At 35.9% G+C, this 12,827-nt stretch overlaps 1 protein-coding gene across 1 annotated transcript; it reads left to right on the top strand.

The window, feature by feature from the left end:
* Nucleotides 1-8,561: 8,561 nt before the first annotated feature.
* Nucleotides 8,562-12,521, top strand: LOC106765310 (bet1-like protein At4g14600). Its single transcript, XM_014649885.2, has 4 exons — nucleotides 8,562-8,846; nucleotides 8,922-9,039; nucleotides 11,216-11,272; nucleotides 12,100-12,521. Exons 1-4 carry the CDS (start codon nucleotides 8,785-8,787, stop codon nucleotides 12,259-12,261), a joined length of 399 nt encoding a protein of 132 aa, XP_014505371.1. The 5' UTR covers nucleotides 8,562-8,784; the 3' UTR covers nucleotides 12,262-12,521.
* Nucleotides 12,522-12,827: the final 306 nt, after the last annotated feature.

Below are 12,827 nucleotides of genomic sequence, written 5' to 3'. Positions count from 1 at the left end.
CTTTAAACATCCTCACTTTTATTCATAAGCATTGCATAACATTCATAAGAGTCAGATATTCGAAAGCAATTTCGTGTTCGTTGGGAGACGACTTAGGGTTACTTTAGCCCTATCTACTTTCTTGAATACTACTAGGCAATAATGAAGTTGCCTTGAAAAGTAGTATTAATTTGAGAGCTTCAACGACAGCTTATCACCACTCAACTGACCTCATCTACTTCAAACCATCATGTTCAAAGCCAAAAGGTTAGATGTTGCGCCGCTTCCATACCCCCTTCTTGTCTCCCAGATCTGTGAATATAAAGGAGTAGATGTCTTCAATGAGCACTATGAGACTGTGCTTCCGGGCCATAGAATTGGAGATAATTCCCTTAGGCAAATGGGATTCATCAAAGAAGGGGACTCCTATGTTCACCCTGAGGGTGCTGCTGGTGGTCAAGCAAATGAAGATGGAGATGCAGATATCCACATGCTTGAACCCACTAATGTTGCGGGTCCATCTCGAGTAAATGAAGATTATAGTCTAGAGAGTCTTTCTAGACAAATATCTGAGATGGCTAGACTTCAACATGAGATGATGGCCATCCAAAATACCCGCCATGAAGGGATATGTAGTCATCTCAAAAGCCTGGATGAAAGGATATCAAGATTAGAGAGGCACTTTGATAGTGATGAGAGTGATGAGTTTTAGACTTGCCTTGTGTGTTTTACTGTATGCCTTGCAATTTCAAAAATTAAATAATATTGTGTGTTTTATTTATTGGTTTATCTTCTGAAATTATGCATACATTCTTTTATTAATGGGGAGAAAATTTATTAATAAATATTAATTCATACAACTTTTCTCTTATGATAAAAAAAGGGGGAGAAAATAGTTTAAAGATCCTTTTATTTTCTAATGCTCTCTTCCTTTATGAGTTGTGTTTGTTTCAGATTATTAAAAAGCTTTAAACATGGAGGTAGTTTTTGATCATCATAAAAAAGGGGGAGAATGTTAGCAAAATATTAAAGACGAAGTTTTGATGATGTACAAAATTGCACAACACATGATCCAAGAAGACAAGTTGAAGATCTCTTATTATTGAAAGCTTTTGTAATAATCATAGTTGATGTATTAGTGCTTAAATATGTAATAGGGGTTGATTCGTGTACTCTATATATGATTAATTGCTGTTTAGAATCAAACACAAGTTGTTTTAATCGATTAAACCTAGTTTTAATCGATTAAAACGAGGCTAGCACTGAAAACCCAAATGTCTTTGGAATAATCGATTAACACTATCTTTAATCGATTAGTTAATCGATTAAAATCAGGATTAATCGATTAACACTAGCCGTTGGAGGTTTTAGGTTTGAAAAACTAGTCGTTGTACTCATTTTAATCGATTAATACTAATATTAATCGATTAAATGCGTTAAATGGCCAGTTTTCGAAGAATGGAAGAATATTGGCCTGAGTCTATAAATTGGCTCACTGTTTCCTTCAAAAACAACTCTTCCCTTGTGCTTGAAACATCTGAAATCATTGAGAACATTGTGTTAGTGTTGAAGCTAAAGAAACTCTTGTCTGCAAAGCTGTGAAGTGCTACGGCGGTGACAGGGGAATAGCTTGTTCATCCTTGGTGCGTCTGAGGAAGTGCTTGGAAGAGAATCATTCTTCGTGAAGTATTCGAAGGAGGTGGTCATCCTTTGTGAAGACTCAAAGGAGGTGTAAGTTCATCTCTTGTGGTTTCAAGAGAGGTGGTATTCTAAACTCTTACAAGTTAATTTTCTGCGTGATTATTAATTGTAATTGTTTTATGTTTAGTGAAAAAGGTTTATCTTGTTTTTGAGATAAGCGACTGGACGTAGGATCTTTGTGATCTGAACCAGGATAAAAAGATCTGTGCAATTTTTCTCTCTTCCTTACTCTATTTATTTCAGTTTAATTATCCGCTTTGTAAGTGAATTTGAGAAAAATATTAAAAGGCACGAAAAAGGCACATAACCAATTCACCCCCCTCTTGGTTTGTTATTCCATGCTAATAATTCCGTTGCAGCAATTCTAACACTGAACGCTAGTCTTTTGGGCTGGGCCAGTTCCTACTATGTTTTAATGAATTATAAATAGATTTGTACGACCCTTAGAGGTTATCTTTTGACATAAAGGATGCAGAAACAATCTCTCCACCCCTTGGAGGCGGGTTTTGGATGCGAAAGCTCCGATCTACAACTTTTAGGGTTTTATCTTTCATTCTTTTCATTTATTTCATCTAGTTTCACCATGTCCATGGTGAACTAAACTCCATTGTTTTTGGGGAAAGTGATGTAAACCTTTGATATTCTCATATATTGAATTGATGCTTTATTCATATGCTTGATTTCATCAATTGTTAGAGTTTTTCCTCTATTATCTTTGTATGCTTTGTTTAAGACATTATTCAATAGCATAATCTTTGATTATATCTATATGGACACATATAGATAGATCTAGACATGAGGGGATTCTCTTGGTAGCAAGATTGCCTAGACATAGGGATAGGAGGATGATGAAGGTTGAAAAACAGTTATTTTCATATGTCAATTTGGACCAAATTACACCCTTTACTACTCGGAATGAGCTTAGAATCAAGCAAATATCAATAAATGAGTCTGAAGAGAGTCAAAAGCTGTTTTTAGCGATTTTATGCTTGTTTTGCATTGTTTTGTAGCTAATTTGTGAAAAGTAAAGAATGGAGTTGAAGATACATGTCGTTGACTCAAGAAAAGAGCAGAAAAATGAAGATTTGAAGAATCGACGCACCGCCCGGCGGTACACTTAAACCGCCGGGCGGTCCAGGACGAGGAGAAGGCATGACGATTGACGCTGGGCGGACCTGAGGGAAACCGCCCGGCGGTGGCGATTGCCGTCGGGCGGTAGTGCGATTTTTGGCAAATTTTGGCCCATTTTCTGATGCGCTCCTCACCTATATATACCCCTATTGCGAGTTTAGAATCATTCTTTTGACAGGGGAGAACGGCCAGACCTAATTTTTCTCTCTGGAGAGGATCTCTTGGATGCTTAGGCTCCTTTTCATCTTTTCTAGGGTTTGCTTTTCCATTCTTCTACCATTTTTCATCCCTCATAATCTAAAATCGTTTCGTGGCAATTTACTCTTTTGGGAGAATTCGTGGAGACGAATTCACAATTAAATTTATATTCGCTTTCAAGTATTTCATGTTTGATTGCTTGTTTGAATTTTGACTGATGTTGAAATTTGAAGGAATTTAGGTTGAAATGTTATTTTTGTCTTGATATGTGGGTTGATACAAGCTTGCACGCAAGTTTTTCATGATAGTGAATATGGACATGAGATTGAAGATGAAGGAAAAAATGATTTTCGATAAGCATAATCAATTTCATGGTTAAACTATTGGAATTTTGATGAATACAGTGCATAGAGGATTTAACACACAATTGTTTGGTGAAATGAAAAAACTCTGATATTATTAGCAGAAGCGCTGCATGGCTTTATATACATGCAGACTTATATCAGAAACAGAAAAAACAGAAAACTAACTAATAGAAGTACAAAATATATTTGAATTACTAAAGCCATTACTCTCCCTTAATTCAAATCTCTATAATTCCAATCTTATTTCGCATAGTTTCGAACTTGTCAGTAGTCAATGCTTTTGTAAGGAGATCTGCCCTTTGCTCTAAAGTTTTGTAGTAACACAACTCAATTCTTCCTTTGTTCACAATGTCTCTTAAGAAGTGAAACTTCACTTCTATGTGCTTGCTCCTTCCATGACTCACTGGGTTTCGTGCAAGATTGATAACTGAAGTGTTGTCCATTTTAACTCTATTGGTTTCCCAAATACCACCTTCAACTCAGTTAGCAGTTCTTCAAAGCAGACCCCTAGACATGATGCATAACACCCTGCAACATACTCTGCCTCACAGCTTGATAATGCCACAACTGGTATCTTCTTTGATGACCATGAGACTGATGCTCCATTCATGAAATAAATGAATCCTGATGTGCTCTTCTGCTCTATAGTGTCTCCTCCATAATCTGAATCACAAAATCCAATAAGCTTCAAGCAGTCTTCCTGATTTCCGTATGGAAATAACACCCCATAATCTTATGTGCCTTTGATATATCTCAATACACGTTTTGTAGAATCCACGTGGCTTTTCTTTGGTTGGCTCATAAACCGACTTATCAGTCCCACACTAAAACCCAAGTCGGGTCAGCTATTACACAGAAATCTCAAGGATCCCACGATTTGCTAGAATCTCGTCTCATCTACTTCTTCTTCAGTCTCATCTCTTTTCAATTTCACATTGACTTCCAAAGGGCTTCGAGTAGCATTGCATTGGTTCATCTGGAACCTTTCCAACAGCTCTTTTGCATACTTCTGTTGATGCATGATGAGACCCTTCCTCGAGTGCAAGAACTCCAATCCAAGAAAGTAGCAAAGCTCTCCCAGGTCCATCATATCAAAATCATTTTTCAGCATTTCCTTGAGCCTGTTTACATCTTCAATCTGTGATCCTGTTACAAGAAGATCATCAACATATAGACAAACAATTAAAGAATTACCTTATGTGGACTGTTTCACATAGATTCCATGCTCTACTTTGCATTTCTGAAAGCCATGTTTGGTAAGTGACGAGTCGATCCTCTTGTTCCAAGCTCTGGGTGCCTGACGCAATCCATACAAAGCCTTCTGTAACCTATATACTTTCTCCTCATTATTTCTCTCCCTGAATCCAGGAGGTTGTTGTATATAAACTTCCTCTTCTAATATTCGGTGAAGGAATGCGGACATAACATCAAGTTGAAAAATCTGCCATCTTTGTGCACAAGCTATAGCTACAACCAACCGTATGGTTTCCAGTCTCGCTACCAGTGCAAACACTTCATCAAAATCAACACCTTTCCTTTATAGAAAGCCTCTGGCAACCAACCTTGCCTTATACTTTGACATGGTTCCATTTGGATTCAACTTCTTCTTGAATACCCACTTAACACTGATACTGCGTTTGCCAGATGGAAGATCTACTAACTTCCATGTGTTCTTTTTTTCTATGGACTTAAGTTCTTCTATCATAGCATTTTTCCACACTGGCTGCCTTAAAGAATCTTCAACATTCACAAGTTCTGCTCCAGCTATTAACGCAATGTGTATTAAACTTCCTTCATCGTCAATTGCTGAATCAGAGTATACTTCGTAATTTGAGAGTTTGGATGATCTTTGAGTTAATCTTCTTGATCTTTGAGTTTCATTTGTGATGTCGCTGTTAGTGCCATCTTCAGTTCTAGAGGCAGCTTCTACTCTTATTTCTTCATGATTACCAGTGATTCCTCGTATCACAGTTTTCTTAGAATCCACATGCATGAGATCCCAATTCCAGGCTTCTCTTTCCAAAACAGCAACATCCCTGCTGATGACCATTTTCTGCTTAATTGGATCGTAAAGCTTGTAAGCTCCAGAGGGATGGTAACCTATAAACACCATCGGTTCACTCTTGTCTTCCAACTTGCTGCGTTTCTAATCTGCAACGTGAACATAAGCCAATGAACCGAACACTCTTAAGTGTTTTACAGAAGGTACCTTTCCTGTCCAGACTTCCAATGGTACTTTTCCTTTAATGCGCTTGGTAGGACACCTGTTGAGAAGGTAAACAGCTGTCGTCACAGCTTAAGCCCAAAGGCTTCATGGAAAACTCTTCTCCTTGAGAAGACACCTAGTAGTGTTCATGATGGTTCTATTCTTGCGTTCAACAAGTGTGTTATGTTGTGGTGTATAAGGAGCGGTGATTTCATGTGCTATGCCCTTTTCTTGACAGAATTCTTCAAAAGCGTGTGACGTAAACTCTCCTCCACCATCAGTTTGTAGAACTTTTAAAGTCTTGCCACTCTCCTTCTCAACATTCGCTACAAATTTCTTGAAAACCTCAAATGCTTCGTTCTTTGTTTTAATCACAGACACCCAACTCATTCTACTAAATTCGTCCATAAAAACCATGAAATACCTGTTTCCTGCTAACGATAATGTTTCAAGAGGATAGCAGATGTCGGCATGCACCACATTCAAACATTCTGTTGACCTCATTTCGACCTCTGTCCAAAATGACTTTCTTGGTTGCTTACCTGCCAAACAAGATTTGCATGTATCGGTAGGTAGAGAGATATGCGAATACCTGACACCATTCGTTTCTCTTTAAGTTTCTGTAGATCTTTGAAGTTTAGATGGACAAATCGCAGATGCCACGTCCAACTTTCTTCACTTTTCACAATAGATAGACATTGCATATTTTCCACAACATCAAGGCAAACCTGGAACGTTCTATTCTTTGAAAGTCTGCTGGTCAAGACCAACCTGTCATTTCTGTCGTATAGTTTCACCTGATCTTGATCACCCATGATCACTGTAAAGCCCTTCTCAACAAGTTGTCCGATGCTCAGGAGGTTGCACTTCATGTTTGGCACAAACAGCACATTAGAGATTGTCACCCTTGAACCATCTCGTTTGTTGATAATAACATTACCCATGCCTTCAACCTTCAGTGTGCTACCATCAACGAATTTTACGTTGTTCTTCATTGTGTCATCCAAGTTGACCAGCCATTCCTTATTGCAAGTCATATGATTCAAGCAACCCGAATCAAGGTAACAATTTTTATTCTTTGATTTCACACATTCAGTGGTTGTCATTACCATCAATGTTAATGTTTCTTCATTCGAATCTTCTTGAACGATATGCGCCTCCTTCTCCTTGCTTGAAGGTTTACTTTGATTGATCTTTTCTAAAAAGCATTCAGAAGCAAAGTGGTCAAATCTATGACAGTTAAAGCATTCAATATTTCTTTTATCTTTCTTTTTCTTCAAACCTTTCTTGTAGAGTATTTCTTCTCTTTTGACTCAGATGTTCTACTTGAGTTAGATTTCTCCTCTAGTTCTTCCGTATCTGCACCACTTACATCTTTCTTCCATTTGCTATTTCTCGGTTTTTCGTCCCATTTCTTGAACTTTTTTTTATCTACTCCTTTCACATGCTTAACCTTCAAAGCTTGATCATCACGTTTGGACTTCCTTTCACATTTCCTCATTTCATAAGCTTCTAAAGAACTCTGGAGCTCCTCTATCTTGAGCGTTCCAACATCTCTTGATTCTTCAATGGCAACAATAATGTGGTCAAACATCTCTGGCAACGATCTCATAATCTTTTCGATGATCATGGTGTCTGTAACGTCTTCACCACATGCTCTCATCTAATTTGCAATCGTTATTATTTTGCTCAAGAAGTCACTTACCCTATCACCTTCCTCCAATTCCAGATGTTCGTACTGCCTTCTGAGAGCTTGAAGTCTTACCCTTTTAACCTTTCTCCTCCAGAATAACACTTCACCATAATACCCCATGCTTCCCTGGTTGTACTCACGTTCTGGATTTTTTCGAAATGAGCGTCGTCCACGCACTGATGGATGATCAGCAACGCCTTATCATCCTTTTGTTTGAGCTCCTTTTTCTGATCTTCTTTACCAGAAAGATCGACCTCAACTCCTTCAATCACGTCGCTGACTCCTTGAACCCTGAACACCACGCGCATCTGGGTGCTCCAACGATTCCAGTTCTTCTCTGAAAGTATTGGAAAATGTAGTGAAGAGAGATCAGCCGTTCTAGAACAAGAACAACCTTCTTGACGTTCTTTTAGAAGACTCAACCACTCTTCTCAAACACAGCAGAAACTCCACGAGGAAAGAAAACAAACACGCCTCAAGTTCTCACAACTTGGCTCTGGATACTACTATTGAAATTTTGATAAATACAGTACATAGAGAATTTAACACACAAGTGTTTGATGAAATGAAAAAACTCTGATATTATTAGCAGAAACGTTGCATGACTTTATATACATCTAGACTTATATCAGAAACACAAAAAACAGAAAACTAACTAATAGAAGTACAACATAGATTTGAATTACTAAAGCCATTATAAACTACATGAAAATGGAATCGATTTCATCAAAGTATATTTATATCTGATTCCAATAACCATATAAGCATGAAATCATTTATGAGTGCAACCAATTCTAAGAGATAGAATAACCAATTTCACGTAATAGATTCCAAACAAATTTCATGATGTTGAAATCGTTTCCATCATATCTATATTGGATTTTGTGATTTACTATTTTAAATAATCTTTGTAAAAAAATATATTACTTATAAATATCATTTTATATTATTATTATCATAATCATTTGATAATCTTTTCATTTTCTATGTATTAAAATATTTCTTTTAATTTATCATATTATTAAAATTTATTAAAAACTTTGAAAAACTTTATTTTTAAATTCTCATAATTACCTCCAAATTTGTTTTTTAAAATAATATAGATATCCCATTAAATCCATCCCTCCAATCTCTTTCAAATCATTCTTCTCAAATAATCACGGCTAAAGGAAAGATGAAGATTTTTCTAATTTGAAACAATTTTTTTAAAAATTTACTTTCAAAAATTACCTCAACAAAATTACCATCATATTTTTTTCTGAAGACCATAAAATAAAAAACATGGGTGAGAATGGGTTACTCTAGAAGGAGAGATGAACCCAGTTGCCTGGCACAATCCTATTTCTTTCCTTCTTCCTTCCATTTTCTTGTCCACTAAGATTTCCCCCTCATTAATTCTTCAAAAGCTTAACTCCGCGATCTAATTTTTCAGTCTGCGCAACTCATTCCCCTTTAAACATTCAAACAATCAAAACCCACCAGCCCAATTGGGTTTCTTTTGATTTCCCACAATGGCCGCCAATTCCCACAGAGTGGGTTCTTCCTACGGCGGCGCCGCCTCTTACAGATCAAGGTATGTGTTTATTCTTATGTGTGTCTTCGAATTCATCATATCTGTGCAGTTAATTGTATGTGATGGATATTGCAGAGATGGGCTTAGCACTCGACCTGTTGGTGCCTCTGAGGAGATCCAATTACGAATTGATCCCATGGACTTGGACGAGGAAATCACCGGTCTTCATCGCCAAGTTAGAAGGTTGAAACATGTATGTATCTCCCACCATTTTTTAATTTCTTATTTTATTTATTCATTTTGTGCTTATTATTTCTTTAGTTTTGTTGGGCATGTGTGAAATTTCGAAAAGATGTTACATTTTATTTTCTATCAATTGAGCAATTTAGAAATTCGTTTAGACCTGATCGATCAGAAGCAGGGAGTGGATTGAACTGGACTGGACTAGACGCATTCGAAGAAATGTAATTTGATATGATTCATTGTTTTTTAGGGAAATTGAACTTTTTTCTATTTAAAAAAGTAGATGTTGATTAAGACTTGAAGGTGTTACATGCTAATGAAAACTTAGCAGAGAGCAAAGTTTTGAAAAATGGTCCCTTGCTGCAATTTTAACTTTAATGTCAATGAGGTATTTGGGGTGCTCACAATTGCAGCTGCATCGGTCACATTTTTCAGTATTTTTCTGCAGCATCGCAGGTCCTGATAAAATTGAATATTTGACAACCACTGCAGTTTAAAACTTGGTAGAGAGCACCTTGATTGGTCATATTTAAAAGCCAAGATTTCAGGTTAAATAAGAATAGCAAAATTTTGGGTTGGGGACTACCTTTTTTCAGCATAAATTAACTGAACGATGACCTACAGCTAATATTGATTTCTCTCTTTTTTGTCAAGTTGTAGGTAATCCCCTATTGGCTAAAATGTGGTTCTTGTATAATGGGGGTCACCATTTCACTAGTTTTCCTTGCTATTTGGTCGTGCATCAGCTCCATACCTTCTATTTCTTTTTTTTTATTCTCTAAATGAGAAAATTACCTTTTTAAAAAAAAAAAAAAATCATTCTCTGTGCTACTTTAATTTTTCTGAAGTTTATGATAGGTTGTGAACTAATGTTTTGATATGCAACTGTGGTCGCGATCACAATCTTGCCTCAGTCTTTGAAATATCAAAAAATTACAAACAAATGCAGCTGATGTGGGGGAAACCTAAAAAATTATGATGTAGTCGCGGTCGTAGACCATTTTTTAATGCCTTAGTTGTGGAAACAACCTGGTGTTGTTAGATAGCCACTATATGGTGCTTTTGTGTTGCAGTTTTCCTTGATATGCGATTCCCATTTTCTTTGCCTATTGCAGCCTTTGTAGGTATCGTGGTTGTGGCATGCATCCTGTACCCTCTTGTCATCTTCAGCAAGTCTCTGGCTAATTGAATATTTTGGTTAATATTGTGTCAATTTTATGCATTTTATTTTATTTACGTACAACATAAATTTTTATACATGTATAATTATATCATATATTTTGACCCCTAATGCAACTTCTGCTAGTTGTACATAATGCTATCCACTAAATAATATAACCAATGGTGGATCTTCACTAATAATTTTGGAGGGACCAAAGTAATATTTTCAAACTAAGTGTAGGTTTAATGTGTAATGTCCGTGCAAAGCCACTAGAGTCATTCTCCACACATTGCAAGGTAGGTAGCATGGCCGGGCTTCTTTTCCTCCCAAAAGCATAATGCACCACTCTCACCTTCCACGTGAGTAAAAGAAATGAAAAATATGCCCTTAATCAGTAACAATATTGACCCAAGTCTTTGCTCTTGAAGGAAGAAGTGTTGGAAGTTGTGGATCTGGCAGCAGGGTTGAGGGACCTGAAACTACCCAGTCCCTATTAAGAGCTGCCCTTGAAAATAACATATTATTGGTTTTCCACTATTTTCTGCAGTCATTATCACTTAAACAAGTGGTGGCTTTAGATTACACCTTATGACATGAATAGTGGAATGGGAAATAAAAATATCTGCATATTTTAGGTACTTAATTCTTGACAAGGAATGTGCATCTTCTTGGCCCCCAGTAGGAATTGTCAATGAAGAGAGCCATGTAAATATGCTTGTGGTGTGTATTCTTCCTGGCTTTTTCTCCCCATTCCACATAACAATATTTACTAGAATATTTTATAATTGATGCATGTATGCTGTTTCCAATGATAAAACATTAAGTTCAGTTTCCAACTACAAGTTAACGGTGTTCTATCATTGCAGATTGACTCGTTGAATACTTCAACCATATCCTGCTAATTATTCCTTTTATGGATCTAGTTGGATGAAACAATATTATATTTCAAAACTGTCTTCTATATTTTTTTCTTTTCCGTTTCTTCTTCCTTTGTACTTACCCTTCTTCCATATTTCTGGTGCAGGTTGCTGAGGAGATAGGAACGGAAGTGAAGTATCAGAAAAATTTTCTTGAAGAATTGGTATAAAATTTCTTGGATAATTTTCTTAGTTTGTTTCTACTAGTGTGTGTGTGGGTTGCAAAGGGCATGTTTTGGTTCTGAGGTGACACTTGGCACTATATATACCCAATTTTACTAGTTAATTTCATTAAATCAATGCTAATTTTATTATTTGATTATATTTATGATTTAAAAGTTAATGTTTCCATATTCTTCATTCAATAGGAAATAAATGTGAAAAAAAAATAAAAAGCCATCAATAATAAAGAAAATATGGTAATCCATTGCAATTTAAAATCAGAATTCTAAAGTATGAAATAAATAGTGATACAAAATTAAATGACATGACAAGGCCTAACATCTGCATCTAAATTTTTAGCATATAGAATCCTTCTGATAGTAATTTGGAAGTGCCATATATATACTACTAATATGTCTAATAGCATATTACTAATAGCAGTTATATCATTCTATGTTGATAATACTTGCTTAATTAGTTGGGATCTCCGTCCAGATTGTGGCACAGGCTGGAACAATGAATTATTTATTAAAATTTTGTCCTTAGATTTTAAAATCTTAATGCTAACTGAGAGCAAACGTTCTTCAATCAGGAAACTATGGTCAGATTGTTGTAATGGGAAGAACTTTAGAAGTTAAAGGAAAGGAAACTGTGTACTCATGCTTCCATCCATATTTGTTTGCACATGTACTGTCTTTAACAGGGTTCACAGGAAAACCTTCTGGCTTGCTTTTGTTGCTTGTTGATTCATAGTAATTAGTGTCATTATCTCCTCTTTAACAGGAAAATGTCCGACTGTCTTGTTAATATTTTAGCTTTTCCAATGCAGCAAATGACAATGATAAAGGCTCAAGCGGGAGTGAAGAACAACTTAAGAAGATTGAACAAGAGCATCATCCAAAGTGGTTCAAACCATATCATTCATGTCATTCTTTTCGCTTTAGTCTGTTTCTTTGTTGTGTACCTTTGGTCCAAAATGTTCAGAAAGTGAGTTACGGACCAGCTTCCCTGTTGAAAAATCCAGCTAAAAGGGCTTAATCCATCAAAAAACATTATTACGTATTTTGGTGCAGAGCAAAGGTTGCATAACCCTTTGGAGTTTTCTATTGAAATGTTGACTTTGAGATGTGTTTCTGGGATATATGACGTAGTTAAAGCAGTAATTGTATTTAAAAAAGTGATGAATGATTTAAATTATTAATAGTTTGCGTTGTTATTTTTCTCTATGAATGCTGTGATAAATTAAGAACCTATGGAGGTTGCAACCATGATTTATGTTTGATAAAATCATAGTTCCAAAGTCCCAAATTACTGGTTTCTTAATGAAATTAAAATCTGTTAGAAGCGACAGCAGAACCAGTTTTTATGGAATGAGACGGTAAATTGTTTTGTAACTCTTCATTAATTAATTTTAATCTTTATAACTATAAAATTGTTGATTAAAATTTTATATCCAGCAAATGTAATATCTATTTTGTTGGAATCTATTCATGAAATTCTTGTTACAAGATGCCGAATATATTACTATTTAAAAGAATGTTTACCTTGAACATATAT

This window comes from Vigna radiata, chromosome 6 (genome assembly GCF_000741045.1).
Source record: "Vigna radiata var. radiata cultivar VC1973A chromosome 6, Vradiata_ver6, whole genome shotgun sequence".
Lineage (NCBI taxonomy): Eukaryota > Viridiplantae > Streptophyta > Magnoliopsida > Fabales > Fabaceae > Vigna > Vigna radiata.
Note: the sequence above shows the minus strand (reverse complement) of the source record. Positions and strands in the feature narration are given on the sequence as shown.